Below are 20,768 nucleotides of genomic sequence, written 5' to 3' on the forward strand. Positions count from 1 at the left end.
ATTTAAAACTTGCATGAAAATGTTAACTGTCCATATGTATATTTTTACCGTTTCGTGTTTTTGGGGGGGATTTTCTTTATTGCATGTGCAATGCCTTTTTTACATGCCGCTTTTACAAAATAAATTCCCCAGATTAGGATCAATATAGTAAAGGTAATTTGATCTACTCCAAACAAACAACTAAGTTAATTTTTCCCAATATTTATGCGAGTATTTAGTATATACTGTATGTTGTCTTTCTAAATACATTTCTTTACTATCTAGACAAGGGCAATAAGTGAACAGGATGTGGAAAAACAGAGAACAAGTTACATTTGATTAACTATGATACTTAAAACAAACCCCACTGTATATATGTTACATCTTAATGATTAACCCAGTGTTTATTATGAAATCATAAATCTGTCATGAACCTGTGGTTTGATTTTGCAGGCAGGGTGACAACACGTCTTATGACATGAATCAGATGACAGAACTCCAGTTTGTTTATAGGGAAGTATTGTGAAGGAATAACCAAACTGATTATTGATCAATTGTGTGATTTAAACGCAAAACACACAACATATAAGTACAAAATAATATCTAAGTCTTGACAAAATGAATTAATTGAATAAAACTATATTTAAATATACAACATTTGTTTAGAGTGTGCTAAATATACTGAACATAAACATATTAAACACAACCGTCAACTTTAATTTTGTAATGTGTGTGATGTTTGTGAAATCTTGAGCAAAATCTAAATGTGTGTGTGTGTGTGTGTGTGTGTGTGTGTGTGTGTGTGTGTGTGTGTGTGTGTGTGTGTGTGTGTGTGTGTGTGTGTGTGTGTGTGCGCGTGCATGTGTGTGTGGCAAACAGGAAAACAACGTGTGTGATGAGTGTGTGATGGGAGGGGTGTAGAGAAACTGGCAACAGTGTGTGTTCCTGGTGCCTTCAAGACATACTCAGTGCCTCCTACACAGAAGACTCTACAATGGATGGTGAGTATTAACCTTAAAATAAAAACGTACTGATATTGACTGATATTGAATAAATACACAGTTTCACAGCAAACAGGCTGTTTTGCCGTAGCCCTTAATACTTTATTGAAATACATACTATGGACATTAACAATATATTATCCTGAAATCTGAAATTACTGATTTATTAATCCTTTCCAAACTGTAAAAATAATTCTTAAACACTGTTTCATGCTTATTTCAGGATATGTTAACAACAATGTAACAAACTAATGTTTTAACATCATATTTGTCTGTGACAACGTTGAAATGTAACTAAATACATTTACTCAAGTACTGTACTTCAGTAAAAAAACTAAGGTATGTGTTCTTTAATTGAGTATTTTCAGGGTATACAACTTTTTATTACTACAGTACATTTTCAAAGTGACATTGAAATCAATTCAATTCAAACATTACACTTTATTTGTATAGATAAAGGTACCTATATAAAGTATATAAAATCTTTACCGATATTAGCTGTATTATTAAAATGATAAATAACACAATCCAATAAAATAATACTATTTTGCATAATAACTACTTTAACTTGTGGTGTTTTAAGTATACTTTAATGCTGCTATTTTTGTTAATTTACTTTACTTTATTTAAGTAGGACTATCCCATCTATCAGTGTAGTTATACACTGTGGTATTTCTAAAAGTACTTCTCCCACCTCTGGCTTGGGCTTTGCTGACTCACAGTGACTTTGTATGTTTAGCCGACTGCATGTAGCCAGTCTGTTAAAAAATACATTCATTTTATTGTGTTTATGTTAAAAGTGCAATGTGTATGGCTAGAATTTAAGTTTGAAAGTAAAAACAATGAAATAACATCAAAAACAGAATGTGAAGACATGAGAGTCAAAGATGTAAATGTATTATGAAAGACATTTACAGCATTCATGAAGACAATAACATGGCAGTTATTTTGACAGTCTCTCAGAATTGACGCACTTTGTAATTGTGCACATTCTTGCCATGCAGCTAGTTAGTATAAGGCTTTTTTAAGTAAATGGTGAGAATATTTTTTGATTAAAGGACACAATAGTAGAGGTGATATGTAAAACCACACATTGAACAACTTTATAATAGTTGTTTTATACAACTAAAATGTTATCCTGATTGCTATCCTCAGATCCAACCACGTCTCCCTTTCTTCTAGACTTTGCCTCTGTCTACGATGAACTCAACTTAACATACAACTACAACGACTCGGAGTTCATCCTAAACCCCGGCACTCATCCCTGCAAATCCAACTCCATCCCGAATGCAGCGATGGTTGTCGTTGGCGTGTTTTACATCCTCATCTTCCTGTTGGCCGTTCCTGGAAACCTGGTGGTGGGGCTGGTGATCAGCCTGAGCAAGCAGTCGCTGCCCCCCTCTGACCTCTACCTCCTCCACCTGGCCATCGCCGACCTCATTCTGGCTTTTACCCTCCCGTTCTTCGCCACATCCGTCATGCTGGGATGGGTGTTTGGAGACGCCATGTGCAAAGTCGTCACCATCCTCCAAGAGCTGAGCTTCTACTCCAGCATCCTCTTCCTGACTTGCATTAGCGTGGACCGCTACATGGTGATCGTGCGAGCCATGGAGGCGCGCAAGGCTAATCGGCAGCTGGTCAGCTGGGGAGTGTGTGCTGCCGTCTGGGCTGTTGGAGCTCTTCTGTCTCTGCCGGGTTTTTTTAATTCTGCCTACATATCTAAAATCACCAATCAGATGATATGTTCTGAACAGTATGATCCCACTAATGCCTACGAATGGCGTCTGGCCACTAGACTTCTTCGCCACATGTTGGGTTTTTTGATCCCCTTGGCCATCATGCTGTCCTGCTATGGAGTAACTATCAAGCGTCTCCTTCACATCCGTGGAGGGTTTCAGCGACAGCGAGCCATGAGAGTGATAGTGTCCGTGGTGGCCGCCTTCCTTCTCTGTTGGACGCCATACCACATCGCAGTGATGGCAGACACCCTCTCCAGGGCCAAGATAGCGCTGTACCAATGCTTGCCAAGGATGGCAGTGAAACAGGCCATGTTCGCCACCCAGAGTCTGGGGCTGCTCCACAGCTGTGTCAACCCAGTGCTGTACGCCTTCGTGGGGGAGAAGTTCAGGAAGAGCTTTTTGCAGATCCTGAGGAAGATGCGCATCCTGGAAAGAACGTCTGTGACCAGAAGCAGCAGGTCTTCACTGTCGTCAGAACTCACATCCACATTTATGTGATAAACACCATAGAGACACTTTGAGCTATTAACATGGAATAATCTCGTCAGTGCTGGATAACAGATAACTAGTTTTGATACCTCTCTATTTTTTTTATTGCAATTCAACATTAGCAGTTTTTTGAAACTAAATCATAAAAAAAAGAGATATATAATAATATAAATATTTTGTCATGCTATGCTATATTGTACTTTTTTATATACATATTTAAATGAGACTTCTTGGAGGGAAACTTGCTAAAGCTGTAAACAGAAAAAAAAATCCCCGTCTTTCCTCAGACATGTCTATTTGTTAGGGAACTGTTGACAACATTCGATCAAGTTTCAATTTCAGGTGTAACTAGTGCCATTTCACAATGTTAAGACTAAATATCCACATATGAACACCTAAATATGTAGCTGAAAGCTCTGGAAAAAGGTAGAATTTGAAATTGAGTTGAGATACTTTCTTTTAAATAACATATGAATGTGATTCTCAATCTATGATTCCAGCTCAAGGTGTGTTGCATCCAGTGAGTCAGAAACCCAAAACTATACTGCACAGTGCTGGATACATTCATAAACATGTTTAGGGTAATGCAGGGTTATTTATGTTTTTTGTAAGTAAATCTTTTCATTTTTTTGGTTGAATAAGCTGAAGACAGCAGGTTTCTATTGACATGACACACAATTTGTAACCTTTGCAAAGTTGCAAGCTTCATAAAAGTTTTATAAACATATACACTGCTCTCTGTTTCTGAACATTATATAAGTCACCTTATATGTCCCAAAGCTGATATGACTAGTAATGTGTTTGGGTTTTTTTATATTTATATATGCGCACAGCCTGCTGACCAATCATAATTTACTGCCTGCGGACGAATCAGAGCTCTGTGTGCGAAGTTTAAAGCTATGAAGTCATATTATACATAGGGATATTATAATGCTGTTAATATATGCATTCAAACACTCTGATTTTTTTTTTAACCAGCTGTTCTTCCTGCACCTTGCAGCTGCAACTATGTGACTTTTATCCTGGATTAAGTATTTAATTCATGGATATTTAAACCTTTGTCCAGCAGTGTCATCAATCAGTAGGGGCTTTGATTGGGAATGGTAGGGTCGCCGGTTCAAGTCCCCGAACAGACTTGACATTTCACTGTGTGTGCATGTGTGTGACCCAATACAGAGGGTTCCTCTAATTCTTCTTATTTGTCTGACAGGATAGTTTACTCTTGATTCATGAAGTATGACGCTCTGCTGTCAGTACGCTTCTCCGGGTTTGTGATTGGTCAAATGTTGCAAACCCCGCCCCTTTCAAGTGAACCAGCTCATAGCCGGACAGAGAAACCCTGGGTTGATTTACAGAGTTGATAACCAACGTCGTAGGACGGTAGCGACATTGCGTTTGTTAGGGTTAGTTAAACCAGAGAACTCAAACATATCCAGGGTATGTTGAACTGGCTTCGTCGTACAGGCCTCAGGAGGCAAATGAGTTAATTGGGCTGAATGTGTTTCAGCTGCGGGCCAGATAGAACATTCAGCAAAGTTGTGTTTGTCTACGGCATGGCTGATGTTCCAAATACGTTGTCAACAAAGAACCAACAAATGGGGAGAAGATTGGATCTGGAAATGTTTCCTTTCTCCAGTTAATCTTATGAGTTTGCTTGTTTGGGGATCCACTTCAACAGAAAAAGAGGAGGACCATTTCTGCAGAGGACTACTTCTTTCATTCATCCTGCTCATCTATAGATAAGCTTATCAAACCCACACAAATAAACACACTATCCGGGTAGATCAACATTGACTTAATATTTTGTTTTATTTTCAGAGCTCTTAGTTTGTTTTTGTTCATTTAATGTATTCCTCTTTGACTTGAGTCAAGTAAATGATTTGAAGGACATTTCACGGGGATTAATAAAGACACTAATTTTTTGTTTATTGATTTAATAGATGCCAGTTGTAATTGAGCAAGTTCTCTAGCTTCATTCTTCAACACCCCCTTGAAAAAAACCTTTGACTTGTGCATATTTTACAAATAATTAGTTGTGCAAATATTAACGTTATATAATTAAGTTAAACTATTATTTTAATCACCATTAACGGCAGTGACAAGTGGAGGATGTGATAAAGATGAGCACCCTTAGCCATATTTCAAAGATGTTTTATCATGTTGGGGTAATAGACACTTCTCACCAGATGAAGTGCTTCTTACCCAAAGCTACGGAATAACCCGCAGTGAAAATACTCCCCATCCAACCTCAAGAAACACATTGAAGTAACTACAATTCAATTTAAATCTTGTGCAAAAGCAAAGTATTTATTTATTTTATAATTAGTATTTATGCTTGTTCAGATTTCTGGCTAACATCATGGCTGTCTAAAATCTCTGACTAGCTAACTTGCTGCTACTACAGTAGCTTAGATTCAAAGCTAACTCTAACACTACTACACCAGATACACTGGTATCATCTGCCAGGTCGAAAATGTACTCTGGTAATGTAGACTTCTATTTTTGTGGGAACGACGTTAGTAGCAGTTTACAGAAGCATGTGTTAATCATTGATGTCCAACTTCAGTGGTAGACTATTGGGCTCTATGTGTCTCGAATGAAGGACTACTTTTTAATAATCAAATTTAAATAGGAACAAACTAGGAATAGTTAGCTGATGTACATAATTTACCTTATTGCATATTTGATAAATCCAATGTGTTAAATAATGGTGATTTATTCTTAATTGCTGAATAGCATTTCAATCCTTTTAGCTAAAGTAGCAATGCTTTTTCTCACTGTTCCAGTCATTTTCCACCATTGACCAGCTAAAGCCCCCTCCCCACCAGACTCTTCAAATTAAAAGTGTGAAGAATTTGCAGTATTTCTCAACAACAAAATAACCAAAATTAGAACCAGTACAATCGTTAATCCAGTAAACACCGATGATCCAGCCAGACCACAATGGGAAGTTTCACATGCATCAAACTGGGAGAGCTCTGCAGGACTGTACCGAGTGTAACTCCTCCACTTCATGTATTGATCCAGTACCCACAGCATTCTTTAAGGGGGTGTTTTAAAAATATCTCAGTGCTGAACATTATTAATACATCTCTCAGAACAGGAATTTTCCCAAATACTTTCAAAATGGCTGCTGTCAAACCTGTATTAAAGAAACCAAACAAACTATAGGCCAATACCCAACTTACATTCATCCGTAAATTATTAGAAAATATAGTAACAGCGCAGAAAAAAAAAATGTCTGCGGGGAAACAACATCCTGGAAGAGTTTCAATCAGGTTTTAGAAGATACCACAGCACTCAAACTGCTCTCATTAAAATAGTCAGTGTAATGAACATAAGGTCTCAATTCTTATCCTCTTGGATTCCCCACGATTTACCATGACATCCTCATTGTTTACTTCGAAAAGTGGGTTAGTTTTTCTGACTGTTTTAAACTGACTTCAGAACATATATCAACGGGAGAACATTTTATGTCAGCCTTGGAAATCATGTAAGTGTGCTTCCTTGGTCAATTAGCATTATCATAACACATCCTGTCACCTAATCAGAAAACGCAATGTATGCTTTCTCAACTATGCGGATGATATACGTATGCCATATGTATCTGCAGAACCAAAAGATGCTGAAAATATTAGATTGAGATCTAAACTTCAGCTCTCCCATTAGCAATGTGACAAAAACATCCTTCTTTCACCTTAGAAACATTGCTAAAGTAAGACATTCATAACACAAAAAGATGTTGAAAAACTGTATGCCTTCGTCTCAAGCCGGGATAAACTACTGTAATGCACTTTTCACTGGCCTGACGAAAGAAAACCATGCAAACTTCAGCTCATCCAAAATTCTGCAGTTCGAGTATTAACCAGAGGACCAAGCTACATTGTCAACTCCCTTGTCAGCTACAAGCCGCCAAGAACTTTGCGATCCTCTGCTGCTGGTTTGTTAGAGGTTCCCAGAAACGGCAGAAAAAAATTAAGTTTGTTGATGCAGCCTTCGTCAATTATGCCCCGTAAAACGCATTTTACTGATGGGTATTACAGCTGTTTATTACAATATTATTATCATTGATAATGTGTTGTATTTGTAGCAATATTTTAGCAGTAGTAGTAGTATGCACAACTAGCAGAACATGGGTTTAATTTAGTTGTCTAGAGCTGTATCGGCACTCATTTGTTTTAATTTGATACAAATATATCAGTTTATTAGGCAGTGGGAAGGCATACCTTGTGCTAAGCTATTTTTCATTTGTTTCTTGTCTTTCAGGTGTTTTACTAACTAAGCACCACTTTTCAATGGATAGAACTCTGAGGTCTACTGCATCAAGTGTGCTGGTAACTTTAGAAGAAACTTTAAATATCTATGATAGGGCCACAGCTGCCAGCTTGCAATGTCGATGCAGTGATAATATTTTCGTTTTCATGATATCTGACTACCTCAACGCAATTGGGAGGCCAACATCAGCCCCTACATTTGACCTACAAATTAAATATCTGTCCCACACCAACCACTCTCTTCCCTGTGCCAAGTGTTGCACCATCTCACATGTTCTACTGACCTCAGGTTGGCTAAAAATGACAAGGGGGCGGGAGCCTCACAGTGAGTGGGCAGACCGACCACCATGCAGCTGTCATTGTACGGCTTGCTAGGCTGTGACTGTCATTTCCCCCTTCGGACTGACTGGCAGTGGTAGGGGGAGATCATGAGTAGGGTGGTTTAGCTCATGGGACAAGGAGGGTGGGCTGTGCAACTTGCTGGATGGGACTTGATGCTTGCATTCAAACAGAAGACAAGCAAAAACAGAGTTCAAAGCTGCTGGGAATTAAGAGAAAACTTGCTGAAGAATCACCTTGTTCTGTGGAGAAATGACACGCTAATGGGAGATTTTTTAAAAGGCTGAAAAGTCAGAGAACATCGGAGAAAGGAAGGCTGTCACTTCCAAGAGAAGAGTCAAGGCAAGGGAGCTGTTAATGCAACATGATCCAATGGGTCTTGCCCTAAAAATACCTCAGGACAGAAGAGCGGCAGCAGTCTCTTTCTGCTTAATTACTTGGTAATGACTTATTTTTCTTCTTTTGAGAACTGAAGTTAGAGAACAGAGATTTGAAGAGAATTTATCAACTGCAGATATGTTTCAATATATTATACTTTGGCTTTCCAAGTAAAAGAAAGTTATCTTTAATTTTAAAATGTGATCACTTTAACCAACTTATATACGTGAAGCCTTCTCATGGACTAGATGTCCTTATTGGATTTTGGATTAGAATTTTAAGAGAGGGACAGTAGCCCGATTTACACAGTAACAGAATCCATTGTAGGTTCTACCAAATAAGTTCAACCATGAGGAAAGCTGAGGTGCAAATGACCCTGAAAAAGGGGTCAGATGGAGCTGCGACCCCGAGCCCCATCATCCCACCAAAGCGGTCCAAAGTGGGCCCAGAGCAAGTAACCACGGACCCTCGAGGGATGGGCTATCCCACCCAAACTCCACCTGTTTTTGCACGCAAAATGAGGAACGCTGCTGTGGGGACGGGCTGTGACATCCGTCTGAAGGTGACTGTGGCCGGAGACCCCCAGCCCTCCCTGTACTGGTACCACAATGATGAACTCCTTAACATGGAGAACCAGGAGTACGGAGGGCTCTGGATTAGGGATTGCAAACCAAGTGATGCAGGCCTCTACACCTGCATCGCCAATAATCACGTGGGAGAGGCACGGAGCAGCGCGGTACTGGCGGTCCTGGATCTGGGGGAAGGTAATACTGCTGAACACACTCAACACTTCACACTTGTGTCATATTTTAACATTTCATAAATGAATTAGTGTTAGGAACTACTGAAGCTTAATCAGAATACTTTATTTATTCTGGGGGAAATTGGGTTTTGTGACATTTGCTATATTTTATAATAAAATGAAATGTATTATACATGATGTATTCAGAAATTCGATGTAGTTGTAAATGGATTTGACTTGAAAACCTAAAGATCCTCTTGTTTTAATACATTGTTCCATATATTTTGAACAATATAAGTAATGTCATTTTAAAGCTACAGCAATGAGGTTTTAACTACAAAATAATTTATTGTTTTAATTTCCATGAAAATGACCCAGCCTTCCCCAGTTGTCCAACAGCCCAGCCCCTAATTAGCGCCTACAGAATGTAATGAGGACCTGTGTAGCTTCCTGGTCCATTTGCTGCAACGTTGTTTTCTTCGGATGCCAACCAAGATACAAGCTACTACTGAGATGCAAATGCAATCAGTCATATTTAAGAAAAAAAATCATCAGAATTAGAATACATTTTATTCCGGGAAGAATTTGGTGTCAAAACAGTTACATTCTACAAAAAAAAGAAACTATTATTAACAAATAGGATACAATATTTTGATGAATGTAAGAAAAACAAGTAAGAAGTGCAACTGAAACATAAAACAAAATAGTACACTTTCAGTTTTTATTTAGTTTGTCAATTAAATTCTTTCTTTCATTTTCGGTACTTGCCAACCAATGCAAAACCTATCGTTTATAAGAATATACACGTAGATACAATTGCTCTATATGAAATGTATACTACTATTTTTCTTCTTTTTATAAATGTATTTAATTTAATTCACATATACAAATAAAGATGCTAGGCTTAGTTGTCCTAAAACATCCTTAAATGTGGACAAAAGCATAGGTATAAACTGGTATTATACAGACACATCGCTATCAGCAAGAACTATATTTGAATAACTTGTGTCTTATACAGTTTGGTAAATGAATAACCGTATACTGAACAAAATTGTATAGGGTCAGGTATAACATTTCGAGGAGAAAAGTGATCACACTTCCACCATGCATGCAGAGACGCTGATAAATCATTCTTTAACATACGCACTGCAAATTCGGCCAAAGGGAGATTTTGAGTGTACTACAATCCCATTTCTCAAGGGTGCTCCGAAGGCCTCTGTAGCTCAATTATAAAAAAAACTTCCACCAGATCAACAGCATCTTGTGATCTCTAGCACTGATCTAAATTCAGCGCACCTGAGAGCTTTTTGCCAACTCGGTTGCTTTGAAAAATGACATTACCAGCTCCACAAATATCCTCTCATATATCAGCTCATTGTTCCGCAGTGTGAGTAGAGGAAACTCACTCTTCAACTTAAAAAAGCCTTTTCTTGCTGAGAGACGATATGTAAAGACTCTTCAGTGCTGACTGCAGTTTAACACGAGTAAAGTTTTGTCTTTCTCTGATGTAGAATAAAGCAGTGGTTGCTTACATAATGAGCTCTGCTTAGTTCAAGCTCAGGAGAAGAAATTGATAATAAAAAAGTGGTGATGACTGCAGACTGAGTAACGTGATGACAAGGATTCCTTTTAGTGTGGGCAGCGAGAAACCACATTGTGTTACATTTTCTTTACAGTATGAATTTGGGATGCTTGGACAGAGTCCACACAAGCAATGCACCATCAATTCAGAACTTGAACATGAACAGCATGCTTAGTTTGCAAAAAAGATGCCGCTTCAGAGTGTGTTTTGGGAAAGTAATTGAGCTTTTCTTCTACTTTTGTTTAAATTAAAACGGTAGGACTGATTTCTTTTTTTCAGAATATTGAATGAGAAAATGAAGAGAAACCTACGTATAATGAATTAATACCAGTTTCAGTATTCTTTGGTTAGTATCAATATTCAGCTTGACAAAATTTACTTTCATCCTTGATCCGCAACATCAAATATTTTATGGCAGAGATGTGTTGTTTTTAAAGTTCACACGCTATCACTGTTTCATATGAACTACGTATTGCGTGTGTCTCATTAGGAGAGCCCCTATATTTTGAAATACATTACAATAAAGAAGTAAGATGAAAAGGCTATTTCACCACAACCTTGTGATACTGTATACAGATCACTGAAGTCAGTCCAAGAAACGAAGCAACAAAGATTTCCATTGCTCTGTGTTACGACTCTGCGCTAGACAATAGCATTGTTAGCATTAACAGGCACTGAGGATTATACGAGCTGTGATCCATATGCTCCTTTTTTTGGTTTAGTGGTAAGGCTGGATGATTCGGGGAAAAAAAAAGTAATCAAGTAATTATTTTGAGTGCTATTGTTATATGTTTCGCACTATTAGAGTGACTGATAATTTTGAAACATTCACATTATCTTTTGTGGAGGGTTCAAGAAAAAGCTCTTCATTCAGTCTGTAGAAAAGCATTCATAGGCCGGGTTTCCAAATGTTGGCCTTTACCCAATGTTGCGCACCCTGCGATTTGGATGTTGCAATAGTCCATAATGAGATGCCCTAGTTGTGGTGCATGGGAAAGTTATCTACAACTAGACAGATTTTTAGCAACACAGGTAATATTATAGGGAATTCAGAAGCAGTGGTAGCCCCACAGTATTCCTAATATTCAGTAGACATAATCTTCATCTAAACGTGGTTAGAAAATCAGTTTTCCTTTTGGTTCTCCTTTTTAACCTTCAGTTTGATTCAGCTCTCTGCTGCTTTGCCATGTTAGTATCTACAGCTGTCCCATCACTCAATGAAGCTGCCTGAACCCTTTCTCTCTCTCTCTCTCCCTCTTTGAAAATGTCCCTCTGTACCCCCGACCCCCCCCCTCGTCCACCAACTCTCCATAGTTATTTATACAGCGGAATGTGCCAGGCCTTAGATTTTTGTGATGTTAGCAGGCCAACGTCTCTCCTATTACACAAGAAGACATCACTGCTAATTTTAGCACCGGCCCTCTATGACTATATTTCCCTCTACTGATCAGAAAAAAGATTCCGAATTCAGAACACCTACTCAATACGCAGGAGCAAAAATAAGTCTCCCATGTTGTAAAGTCGTGCATCTCTGACGATCCATATTATTTACACTGAATAATGACTATAAGAATATAGGCTTTCAGTTTTTATGCAGTCAATTGATTATGCAGACAAAAAAAAGGAAAACTGAAATGTAAAATAATGAAATTACAGCAACAATTAAATAAAGATATAACAAAATCAAAATCTTGAATTTAGGACCCTGTGGGCGGGGCCTGGGCAACATTTCTCATTTCACAACTAAACAGTACATTACAATATTTCTCTTGACGCAATAAATATTTATTGCAGGAAAGTAATTATGTTGTATATTTCGACAGTTTGATTGGATTTCACGAAAGGGATGACACTGCGTTAGAGACTCCTCGGCTCTGATTGGTTGATTTCCTTTAGGTGTAATGGAATCTTGTAAATGTCATTAGGACTTCTGAGGGGGGGACTTGGTCTTCTTACCAGATTCTGTCTAATGCACTTTGGTCTAGATATAGTGACAGTCTAAGCAAACATGATAGTGTTTTTTATAATAAAGTTACCAATACAGCTTTAGAGCTTGTAGGTGAGATACTCTTTTGAGAGATCTAATACCGGGAACTTAAGACGTCACAACTAAGCATGACCATGGCACCTTTCCAGTGTGTTTGGATAGTTTCCTCGCCATGTTGTCCTCCTCCTGAACCATTAATGTGTTTGAACAGGTGTAGCTGCTGTGGAAATCCCCTGCCCCCCCATGTTGCTTTAATAAGAAGTCAGAATAGATAATAGAATATCTACAAATGAACGTTGTTTATTGTGTAAGAAGGTCATTATGGAGTTTAGTAGCAGGCTCTTTTGTCATAATCACAGTAATCTGAATTAATGACTGAATTAGGGAACAATACCTTGAAAACAATTATGCAATCTAGTCATTTCCTCACATTTAAAGGTGAACAAAAGCTAATTATTGCAAAAAAAGAGCACTTTTCATGAATTATACATATATATATAACATTTTCAGAAGAGCCTTAAGGAATAGTTTTTACTTTTGAATGCTCATAATTTTTAGTTGAGTACCTATTATTAGTTTCTGTATGTACTATAAATTCACTATCCATTTATCAAAAAAAAATAACCAATATAACCAACTGTAATAGAGTGCTTTCCCATAGTCAGTGTATTATCTAATGTAGATGGCAGTCAGCTCGCTGCCAGTTTAGATTGGAAACTTAAACATATGTTGCACCCTTGCACACCTTTAAAAAAAAAAAAGCAATATCAATTTAAATGTATGCTAATTTTAGTTTATTTTCACCTCTTTACCTTGACGTCAGACAACCTTTTCAAGGCGTGATAGATGCCATCAGTAATTTTCCTTTGCGGAATATAGAAGTTACTACTACAGCTGGTTAGCCTGTTTAGTTTCTTATTTTATTGGGGGACTTCTGTTATCATGGAATTACAAAAGTCACATAGCAGTTATGCTAATTCTCACATTAAAGGTGCAATTGCTAGCATTTTAGAATCAGTAGGTCATTGTAACACTGGTAATGTAAAAGTAACATAAGACATAACACTGTTAGCCTCTATATCCATTTTACGACATATCTTGTGAAATGTCACTTAAATATAACACATTACTCAGAAAAACCAATAAAAGAAGCGTCATCTTCGTACTGAGGATCATGACATCTCCAGTTGGATCAAATAATGTCAAATCACATATAATTTAAGTACAGGAAAAGAAAACAGCCCCCTTCATAGCCCTGTATTACATAATCAACAAATTGTGTAATTAAGCCTGTAGGTATTTGCCATTGAAAAGCGATAACACTACATTTTGTGGCTGTAGACCTTACTTATTAACTATGAGTTATTATTAATGTACCTTTGTGTTTTACAAAGACATTTAGCATAGGTTTGCTCACAAAATTTTGTCATTTTGTCATGAGCACAGCGGGCTGCTGTGTGAATCGAAAGGCCATTTCAAAGCGCGTATATATAGCTTATATTCAGTAGGGTGATAATATGTGTAAGCAGTAATGCCTTTTCATTTTTCTCAGGAGAAAGAATCCTTAGATATTGAGTCATTTCAACTGTAGCATGCTAGAATATTGATATTATATTTCACCAAATATATCAAACAGAAGCAGCAGTCGATATTGTCATGTATCTATTATGTTTTGTGTGCAGCAGTGAGTAGAGCAATTAAATCCATCATGTTCTTTGGAAATATGATTGGTGTGCGTCTAAGCAGCCAGCTCACACATTTGCTGTGAGAGCTAACAGTGTTTGAGTAATGCAGAGAGCAGCGAGGAGGTCCCTTTAGCTATTGCAGCGATTTTCTCTCCCTTTCTCTTGCCGACAACACAACCTCAGCTCGTTACACCAGTTGAAGAATAAGACACAGACACAAGGGGAGGAAGGGAAAAATGAAAAATGTCAACCAATGCTGTAGAGCAGTGATTTCTAGAGGGCTGGATCACTCCCACTGGTTTTTCTGCCTATCGGTGTGCACTGCCTGTGGGGTGGAACACAGCGGGGGAAGATGCTTACACTGTCGCTGGCTATTGTTTGGACAGGGGGGGCTCCCTCAGAGTGGATGATATGCATTCAACAGACATTTCCACCTGCGGATGGAAATCTATGCTCCGTGCTTTTCAGAAACGGATTCTTTTGGAAGAAGTGCTGCCACTCTGAGGTGCAACTTGTTATATAATGGACCAAAGTGCCTTTTTCCATTTTCCTTTGCATTTGATTGAGAAGCTTTTACCTGCACGTTACAGTATATAACAAGCTGAAGCTTTGGCCAACGGGTCACATATTAGTAGCTGGTGTTTTTGATAGAAAATGTCCTGATTTAGGCGTGTAGTAATGGCTCGGAACCCCCAGCGTATCTCGGGGAATACCCTGCTGCCGAATGTAAGCCGAGACAAAAAACCTTTTGAGGACATACCAAGAGTGGCCATGAAAAAAATCCAGACCAAAGAAAAGAGCAGGCAAGTGTATTTAATGTTGTCTTTGTCGTTCATCTTACTATTTATGATCAACTGATACAACCGTTTACTATATGTGGAAAAACAATACGGTCAAATATTTAATGGAATGTGGACCATTTTATTACCGTTACTGCTGAACTGGCCGCTCAATGTATTCTCAACTACCAAAATCAGACGCAATGGCAATATTTATAGGAGATGAGGCTTCTCTGTACAGCTTTAATCAAAAGAGAAACAATATACAAATGTTATAGTGGAATATAATCACCTTGGCCAGAAGAAACTAGAATAAGAAATCAACAAACTCAGCGCAAATCTGCAGCCTTGAACTAACTTCAAAGAAATGCAAGTTTATAAAACTATTTCCAGTGACTTATGTGGAAACATTTTCTAATTATAACAGTACAGTGTGAGTCTTAAATTGAAAATAGAATCAAGAATCTTCTTTTTTCCTAAAGTGATCCAACAACAAAGAGGCAAAACTAAGACATTGACGTGCTACTCAACAAAGTATACATCTAATTTTAAGGGGACGTACTTGAGCTATGTGGCTTACTGCAGGGATTCCAGTGCACGTTTTATGAACCATTCTTACCTGGGATTATTGTGGGATGTATACAGTAATACCCCCTGTGTGCTGCCGTCATACACCTGTCAAGCCAATAACTAATTGACCTGTGTGATGATGTCTCTTCTTCTGGAACTTGCTTACTACTCAAGATTTGCAGTTGAAAGACCTGTTCTGCTCAGTAATTTAAAACTGATAAACCAATTTCACTATTATTGAATAGAACATCTCTAATATACAAATGCATTATTGTCAAGCTTCTTGTTTTTTTAAATGAATCTAAAGAAGTTAATTGTGCACTGCTACTCAAACCTAACATGTGTTAAATGCATTTTCTTTCTCATAAATCAATTGCAATGACAAATGTTTATTATTTTGAAACCTCTTTGTTTACATCCGTTTGTGCTACCTTCTTTGTCGTTTCGGGTCGATTGCTGTTTTTGGATCTTTCATTGCAACACTATTATAATACATGGTCTGGGAACACTTAATGTCAGTATCAAATATAATGCCATCCACCCTGTTGTTGTTGAGATATTTCATTTGATGACCTGGCACTTAAGGAAACTTCATAGAACTCAAAAGTAAGATATATCTTGAATGATTGCACTTTTTTTCTTTTTTTTTTAAAGCAATATTTAAGTTTGGTCCATCCCTCAAGCAACACCAGCATGGCTAAAATGAGTGTACCTGATATAAGAACCAATATGTGTATTGTTATTTCATCAAGGCAGATTGAAGACAGAAGCTTTTCTTTGCTTACTGACAGTTCCATTTTTGGTTTACACAAAAACACATATTTTTATAATCAAATGAACAAATGGCTTGCTATTAGAATAACTGTTCCATTATTTCTTACGAGTTTTCTGTTAGAGAACTGTTTACTGTAATGGATATTGGAACAGAATGTGAGACTTGGGTAAAATGTGCTGATGCCTATGAGTGTTTGTTGGTATTTGGGGTATTTCTGGGAAAACAATTGTGTTGAAAAACGTATTTGTGAGTTTACCGTTCAGGTTCCATAAATTCAAATGAACATTTGAACAATACTGTGGTTTAATATGGCCAAAAGTATGTGTTTTCTTACTGCAAGGGAACAACACACAGCTGCTGTTTTTATAAATAAGTCCACCTACTGAGCAAATACATCATGAGAGCTGCTGGGATGCCAATGACTCAAGAAGGCTTTTCTATTTTTAAATTCTACCAATTTTTCATCCATTTTTAGGGGATAAAAAGGCAATAAGGATGTTCTCTTTATTGGTGCTGCTTCTATGTGCAGTATTATATTCCCTTCCTTCAATTTAACTTTCAGATGCTGATGAGAAAAATATGAATAATAAAGACTCAGCAACTATTCAGCTGCAACAAATTGAGTACATTTAGCTTAGCTGTGATAATGAGACCCTGTGGGAAACAACGTTGTAAGTCCAATGGCATAATCAAGAACAGATGAGGTCCAATGCAACAGAAAACATGGGTGTTTTTCTTTCTCAATGCTGGGATTGTGTCTATTAAGATATTGCTGTATTGAAAGGTCACCTTCAACATGAATATGGTCTGGGATTTTTCAATTTCCTTTCACCAAACACTCATAAAGAGTAAATTAAGAAGGATAATGTAGTGTATTGGTTCCCATGGTAACAGCATGCTTGCTCTTCTTCTGCAGATATAGACTCCTGGGTTTCCACTAGTGACGAAAAATGTTGTAAATGTTTTTATACAATGAGGGATTCTATTTACACTATTATTTAAATCACGTGCGCTATATTCCTCAACTAATATTCATCTTCAAGTATTGCTCCATTCAAAATAAAATCTTGGGAGAATATATTTTAAATGATTTTTTCTGTATTTTTCAGATTCTGAAACAACAGAGGATGAAGGTGACCAATATGAGACCAAAGAAGATAGTTGGGATGTTGAGGACCAGGCTGTGCATAAAGGTATCCACCATGTTTTACGTTTGCAATTATTACTTTAGACATTTATGGATTTTCTTTCGGTTTTACTGATTACCATTAATGCTGTAATAGCTAACAACATTTATAGACATCAAGGAGGATCCTGGGATGTAAGGGGGTTAGGGGTTAGGGTAAGGGTTACCTGGCCACTTGTGGGCTGCAAACAGTGACCACTTATCACTCCATTATGTTTTTTATAATAAAGATATCAGAAGTTATATCATTCACATTTATCTGGAACGGTATTTGTGTGTTTTGCATTCATTTTCTATACTTTTTGCCTTATTATGGGAGTACTGGCTCTTCGGCTGCTAATGCTCCAATGTGTTTATCATACTAAATCTGTCTGTCTGCATTTGGTGCTGGGTTAGTAATGTACAGTTAAATCGTGCTTTGGCTGAGAACCAGGCTGTTGATAACCAAAAAAGTGAAGGCTGCACGTTTGCCTGGTTTTGTTCTTAATGCAAGAACCTGATTGCTTTAATGTCTCCTCTTTACATGAAATGCAGTGATGGACAAATGTGCAGGAGATGACAGTAGAACACATGGACATGAGGATCACTCTAACACAACCAGGCAAGAAAGACACATGCAAATAACTAGTCGTTTTTAAAAGAAATACGTCAATATGCTGATTGTATAATTGGACTCAAATTCCATACTAAGGTACAATACTCCGCAGATTGTGAATAAATAACAAACTACCGATTCCAACAGATTTTGCTTCAAATCCTCTATTTCAGGAGCCAATCAGAGAATTTTTCAAGAGAATCTCCCCCACAAGCCCTCCCACCCCCATCGCCAAGACTCATCAAACGTCCCTCCACCTCTCCAATGCCAAGTCGCTCTGGTTCAACTACACCTATCAACTTGCGGAAGAAAGTTGTTTTGCCAACTGATTACCAAGACACAGTTCCCGGGGAGTTTGAAGAAAAAGTCAAGCAACCAAGATCTCTATCTCAGAGCAACCTCCAGGAGTCCCGGTCACAGACTCCACTGAGCGAATACTCCAGGAAAGAATTTAATCTCAGACCGTCCCCAAAGCTTACCAGGGCCAGCTCAAAGGTTTTTGAGAAGGTCCGTGGCTTAGAAGAGCGGAGGCGAAGCCTTGATATTCCAGAGGGTTCGATCTCCGCAGGATCCTGGGCGGGCTTCAATCGCGCTGGATCTGTAGATTCAGATGATGGGGGGAGTCGATTGGGCATCTCTAGAGAAAGTTCAAGGGAAGATCTGAGGGAGGCTTTGAAAGAGGATGCTGCTGAGCGGAGATCTATGTTTAGACAGAGAGCTGCTTCCCTGGAGGACAAACCACGCTACACCCAAAAAGTTCAAGACATTGAGAACAAGTTCACTGAGGAGCTCCAGCGCATTAAGAAACTAGTGGGTAAACCTCATATGAAGAAGTCGTTTTCAACTGAACAGCTCACTCTAAAGGGCAAGCAGCGCCAGCCGTTTAGGAAAATCGAACCTATTCCCCCACAAGTCCTTCAGAAGCTCCAAGAAAGGGAGCGTGCCCAGTGGGCAAAGGAACAGAAAGAGAAGGATCACAGTTCTCAGCCGATGCAGCAACAGAAAAATATAACAAGCACAGGTTCAACTTCTGTAACAGTCAGTAGATTTGGAGAAGTTGCAGGCACCCCAGAGTCCATGCAGTTATCTGACTTACCAGGACAACGATCAGTGAGAGAATTAAGTAGAGTCAGTCCAGTAACGGAAATTGTTCAGAGATCATCGTCACCATCATTATATCATCAACAAAGGGCAGAGTCGCCGTATCGCAAGGTTGAACGAAGGCCACCCAGTCCCCTCGTACAAAGAGTATCTCGATTGCAAGAATCCCCGCACTTCCAAGAATCTCTCGTGTCTCAAAAAGATGAGATTTCAGGGAGAAAGACGCCAATTGAGGTCGCATTGAGAAGAATCGAAAACAGACCTGAAAGCCCACTGGTGCAAAAAAGAGTTGTCATTGTGGAAGAGCTCTCTCCTCAACCTCCTTTGAAACCCCCAAGGATGTCCCCAGTTACTCCAACGGGGGACAGAATGGAAGTGGATCCAGCTAAAACTGCCATAAAGATGCAAATCCCCGCCATTATTGTTGAAGATGAAAAGATGGAGGTGGATGTTCCTGTGAAGACAAGTGAGCCTCAGCAGATCACTGCTAGTGGCAAAGAGGGACGACAGACGAAGACCAAAGGGAAGAACCGTCGCTCTCGACCCTTGTCTCCAGAGTTAGGTCAGATTTGTTGAGCTTCTTTCATTTGGCTGTCTGTTGTAGTGTGAAGATCCAGTGTGCTTGCTTTTCATGTTTAATCAACCCATAACTCATTCCTTGCCAGAGAGGAATTTCCTCTTATTTGATCACAGAGAATAAAATGACTCCTGGCTTGTGTTTATTTAACAGACTCTTCAGATGATTCTTACGTATCTGCTGAAGAAGACCCAATGGAGGCCCCCGTATTTGAGTTTCCCCTGCAGGACACTGTAGCATCTGCTGGTGCAGATGTGCTATTAAGATGCATCATTGCTGGCACCCCCATTCCTGAAGGTACTGTTGCACTGAACCTCACAGACAATTGTGTTATATATTTAGGCACACAAATAGCTTTATTTCTGTTCTCTGTTCTCTTTGAAGTTACCTGGATGAAAGAGAATACCGAAATCCCCAACATTGCAAATTACATGGTGAAAGTGGAGGGGGAAAGATATACTCTGCTCATCAAATCGGCAAGAATAAGTGATGGTGGGAAATACTGTGTGACTGCTGTAAATCAGGTGGGCAGAGCGACCAGCAGCGCCATCCTTCTAATCAAAACAGGTACGTAAAGAAGGAAACTTAAGTCCTTATACACAGTACTGTTTTGTGGTGGATTTCTTTCATTTTTGACTCGTATATAATAAGCATTATAATACAAATAAAGTGCTTTTATTTGCTTGGTTTTTCAAACATTTTGATGTAACCAACATAACGACATGTTTTGTATTGTTTTATTATCAATACGGATGTCTGCCCACGTCACTTGGATGAAATCAGTTATCATTAAATGATCATTTTTATTATACCCAAAATAGAATCAAACACTTTTGCCCCCATTGGGACATTTTAAAATACCCTACATATTCAAAACAAAAGTGTACTTAACCTAATAATAATTTTGAATTCTCGATCTTTACAAAACATGTTGGTGGTTTCTTCCTGACAATGCATTGTGCTTCAGCTGATTTCTCCCCTGCTCCCTCG

At 38.4% G+C, this 20,768-nt stretch overlaps 2 protein-coding genes across 3 annotated transcripts in view; both read left to right on the plus strand.

Annotated features, from left to right (window-relative positions):
• The first annotated feature begins 828 nt into the window (after positions 1 to 828).
• LOC134867855 (C-X-C chemokine receptor type 1-like) lies at positions 829 to 5,130 on the plus strand. Of its 2 annotated transcripts, none has more exons than XM_063888716.1 (2): positions 829 to 980; positions 2,163 to 5,130. In XM_063888716.1, the coding sequence occupies exons 1-2, from the start codon at positions 974 to 976 to the stop codon at positions 3,215 to 3,217; spliced, it is 1,062 nt and encodes a 353-aa protein (XP_063744786.1). In that variant the 5' UTR covers positions 829 to 973; the 3' UTR covers positions 3,218 to 5,130. The 2 variants fall into 2 exon arrangements, with proteins under 2 accessions (XP_063744786.1, XP_063744785.1); XM_063888715.1 differs by having other exon boundaries at positions 902 to 980; positions 2,136 to 5,130.
• Positions 5,131 to 8,548: 3,418 nt separating this feature from the next.
• Positions 8,549 to 20,768, plus strand: part of spegb (striated muscle enriched protein kinase b) — a 39,780-nt gene continuing 27,560 nt past the window's right edge. Inside the window, exons 1-6 of the mRNA XM_063888565.1 lie at positions 8,549 to 8,963; positions 17,429 to 17,512; positions 18,040 to 18,106; positions 18,274 to 19,763; positions 19,932 to 20,075; positions 20,163 to 20,345. Of these exons, the coding sequence (XP_063744635.1) occupies positions 8,549 to 8,963; positions 17,429 to 17,512; positions 18,040 to 18,106; positions 18,274 to 19,763; positions 19,932 to 20,075; positions 20,163 to 20,345 (2,383 nt within the window). The remainder of the gene's footprint in view (positions 8,964 to 17,428; positions 17,513 to 18,039; positions 18,107 to 18,273; positions 19,764 to 19,931; positions 20,076 to 20,162; positions 20,346 to 20,768) is intronic.

The sequence above is a fragment of the Eleginops maclovinus genome, chromosome 7 (genome assembly GCF_036324505.1).
Source record: "Eleginops maclovinus isolate JMC-PN-2008 ecotype Puerto Natales chromosome 7, JC_Emac_rtc_rv5, whole genome shotgun sequence".
In the NCBI taxonomy this organism is placed as follows: Eukaryota; Metazoa; Chordata; class Actinopteri; order Perciformes; family Eleginopidae; genus Eleginops; species Eleginops maclovinus.